Source organism: Humulus lupulus, chromosome 7 (genome assembly GCF_963169125.1).
Source record: "Humulus lupulus chromosome 7, drHumLupu1.1, whole genome shotgun sequence".
In the NCBI taxonomy this organism is placed as follows: domain Eukaryota; kingdom Viridiplantae; phylum Streptophyta; class Magnoliopsida; order Rosales; family Cannabaceae; genus Humulus; species Humulus lupulus.
The window spans coordinates 191,237,972-191,241,310 of NC_084799.1; the positions used below are offsets into that span (position 1 = coordinate 191,237,972).

Here is a 3,339-nt window from a genome sequence, read left to right on the forward strand (position 1 = left end):
TATAATTTTTAAAAAATAAAGATTTCAAACGAGTAATCAGCCAAATTAATCTTTAAACAAAACATAAATTTATTTATACATAATTTGAATTTTTTAATAAAGAAAACTTTGTAATAATAATAATAAAATCACACGTATAACAAATTGTTTGAACTTTATTTTAGACACTTTAATTATTCAAAATTTATTGAAAATCTGCACGAAATTTGATATATATAATGAACACCATCATGAAAATATATCAGGGTTAAGAGAACTCAACTTATCTATATAAAGAGCATGTTGTATGAGAGTAAGGTGAAAAAGACTCCCTATAACATAATATCCCAAAAAATTATTTAAAAACATATATTTTTTAATCACATTTTTCTAATGTATATTATATTATATTGTATTGTATTGTAATATAAATTTAGGGTATTATTATAATATTTCGTTCAATATTACAATACACTCATAAAAAAGGTACAAAATTAAATAATCGAATTTCGACCCGAAAAATAGAAAATAGAAATTTATCATATTGATTTGGTGCAAAATGCAAATGGCACGGCAAAGAGGATCCTATTGGGCTTCTTACCAAATTATCCTAGCTTGCCCACCAAGACATCTAAATTAATCCAATGAAGTCGGCTTCATCATTCTTAAATGATATCTCCAACAACGCACAAATAATTAATAATCAACAAAACAAGGTTTTCTAATCAACCATTTAATATTCGACACGTGTTTAACTACTCTAGAATCCATACAGACAATTACGGACCATCTCGCTATATAAATCCCAAATCCTGGGATGGGAGAGGTCAAACGTACGAACTTCTCTCTCCTCACCATATTCTAGACTCTTCTTCACATTAGGGTTTATCTTGGTCATCGTTGCAAATCTCCTCAGCCGTCACAAAAATGGCTCGTCGAAGCTCAGGTTCTCATATATATTCAACAATATGTGCTCTGATTCTATTCCATTCGCTTCGCTTAATTTTTTAATTCCTATTGTTGTTTCTATACACCTTGTTGAAATTTAGGGTTATTTTTTTGGGTAAACTTTTTGGAGATAGAACAAATTAGAAAGTCAAATTAATGAGTTCTTTAGTTGAAATTAATGGGTATCTTGATTTGATTTGGGTTTTTACCTCAAGTTGTAATCTTAATATGTTTCTTATTAAAGGATGGCTGTAGATGCATTTGATGGTTTTGGGGATGGTTTTTGAGTTACCTTTTCTTATTTGTGGACGAGGCTTAATCATGATGGTGTTTATGATGTTATATTGTTTAAGAATCGTGAATTGGAGGCATATTTAATAATAGAGGTACATTAGATTCTGGGATTTTCAGTTTTGGTGTGGTTTAGTTTTGCTTGCGGTCGCTAATGTGCCCCACTAAAGGATTTATGTTAACTTTGTTGTCGACAGTGCTTTTGTAGTTGCCTCTTCAATAGTAAAGTATGAACTTGAGCTTCTGTAATACGGTATTACACGATAATAATTCATTGAGTAACATTTTACTTTGTATGGAACTTGCTATGTAGCATTTGAAATGTTATTAGGCTCGCCTGGTTGTATGTGAGTGCCGACAAAAAGTTTCTATTGTTTTCTTTAATGCAAATTAGGAAATGATGCAGTTTATCAGTTGTGTCGATTTAGAAATGAGTTTTTTTTTAGTCTACCGCAGACATCATTTTGCATAAATTTTAATGTCCTGGTTACCCCCCCTTATCTTAGACTTATTGTTGCTTCAAACTTTTTTATTAGGAAGATCTGCCCCTCGTCCAGCTGCACGATCTGCACCTGTACGCAACCCTCCTCAGACAGGTATTGTTATTTATTTTTCAATTTGTTTGTCATGATAAGCAAACAGCTTTTTTCATCCAAATTTATTCTTTCTACCTGTAAATGGTTTGATGTTATTGTTGGTACTTGCATGAGCATCTTGTATAGTTGTATTCAACTTTTTTTTTTTTAATTTGGTTTAGCTAGCCGTGCTCCTCCTCCAGCTCCTGCACAACAAGGCGGCGGTGGTTCTATGCTATCGGGGATTGGATCAACCATAGCTCAGGGTATGTGAAATGAAACATATATCATATTTGAAGATGTGAGTCTGTGGATGGTTGCTTTTTATGGCAGCCATGATGAGTTCACTCTGGAGAGGATTCTCATATTATTTTGTTTTGTTATTTTTGCAGGATTGGCCTTTGGCACAGGAAGTGCAGTGGCACACAGGGCTGTAGATGCTGTTATGGGTCCTAGAACCATCCAGCATGAAACTGTTGCATCTGAGGCTGCTCCTGCCCCAGCACATGCTGCAAACAGTATGGGTGGTGCAGATGCATGCAACATTCATTCCAGGGCCTTTCAAGATGTATGTATATTTCGTTTCTAAACTCATCTCTCCTATCTGAAATGTACTTTTAGCCTTGCAGAGGTATGCTTTTTTCGATAAAGGTGGCTTTGGCTGTGATAATGGTTTAACTTCTGGGTTTTTCTTGCAGTGTATCAGTAGCTACGGGAGTGACATTAGCAAGTGTCAGTTCTACATGGATATGCTGGCTGAATGTAGAAAGAATTCTGGTGGCGTGTTGAATGCTTAAGAACCATCCTTTGGAAATATCAGATATCATCACGCGCTTGGTTTTGTACTTTGTGTTTTTGTGATGATGAACTGATACAAGAGTCCGTGAAGCTATTATTTTGAATAATTCATTATTGGGAGATAAAACTAAACTTCGATCCATATAAGTACTCTTTTTATTGTTGTGGGCACTTGGATCTAAGTCAAGTGATTCTTTGTCATCTTTATATTCTGAAATAGTGAACTCTGTTTTGAGTATTTTGATGGATTAGTCATTTCTTTAATAAATCGATAGTGCGTTCAAGTCTTTTCTTAGCGAGATGTTATTTTTCCTTTCTCGTTGTTGGGTCTCTTGGTTGGTTGATACAGATAGAATTATCTCAGGCCGTAGACTGATAGCTCAGCAAGGGAACGGAAAGCAATTCAATGGAAACTTGAAGCAGAATTCTGTATTTATGCTATGTAAATTCAAGAATCTCAAACCTGGCAAAGATCCTTTATCTAAATCTTTCACTTTTTTAGGTAGGGATCGCACGTAAAATGTAAATTTAAAGTTAATATGAGATGGAAAAGTCATATCATTGTTCATGTAGAGATGTTAACTGGGGGTGGTGATGTGTGATTAGTGTTGGTTTATAGGTTAGTGTTGATTTTGTGTAATGCAATATATTTTAAATAATGTAAAATTAAACAATATTTAGTACTTGTGAAATGCAAGACTATAAAATATAATTATAATTAGGAAATTTTTTAAATTACAAGATTATT

General features: G+C 33.5%; 1 protein-coding gene across 1 annotated transcript; it reads left to right on the plus strand.

Moving 5' to 3' along the window:
- The first annotated feature begins 772 nt into the window (after window positions 1–772).
- Window positions 773–2,886, plus strand: LOC133788983 (uncharacterized). Its single transcript, XM_062226685.1, has 5 exons — window positions 773–925; window positions 1,755–1,814; window positions 1,976–2,059; window positions 2,186–2,361; window positions 2,492–2,886. Exons 1-5 carry the CDS (start codon window positions 907–909, stop codon window positions 2,588–2,590), a joined length of 438 nt encoding a protein of 145 aa, XP_062082669.1. The 5' UTR covers window positions 773–906; the 3' UTR covers window positions 2,591–2,886.
- The last annotated feature ends 453 nt before the right edge of the window (window positions 2,887–3,339 follow it).

Coding starts and splice junctions, on each gene's coding strand:
- LOC133788983 (XM_062226685.1), top strand. Junction 2,060..2,185: donor TGGATCAACCATAGCTCAGG/GTATGTGAAATG, acceptor TTATTTTTGCAG/GATTGGCCTTTGGCACAGGA. Junction 2,362..2,491: donor ATTCCAGGGCCTTTCAAGAT/GTATGTATATTT, acceptor TTTTTCTTGCAG/TGTATCAGTAGCTACGGGAG.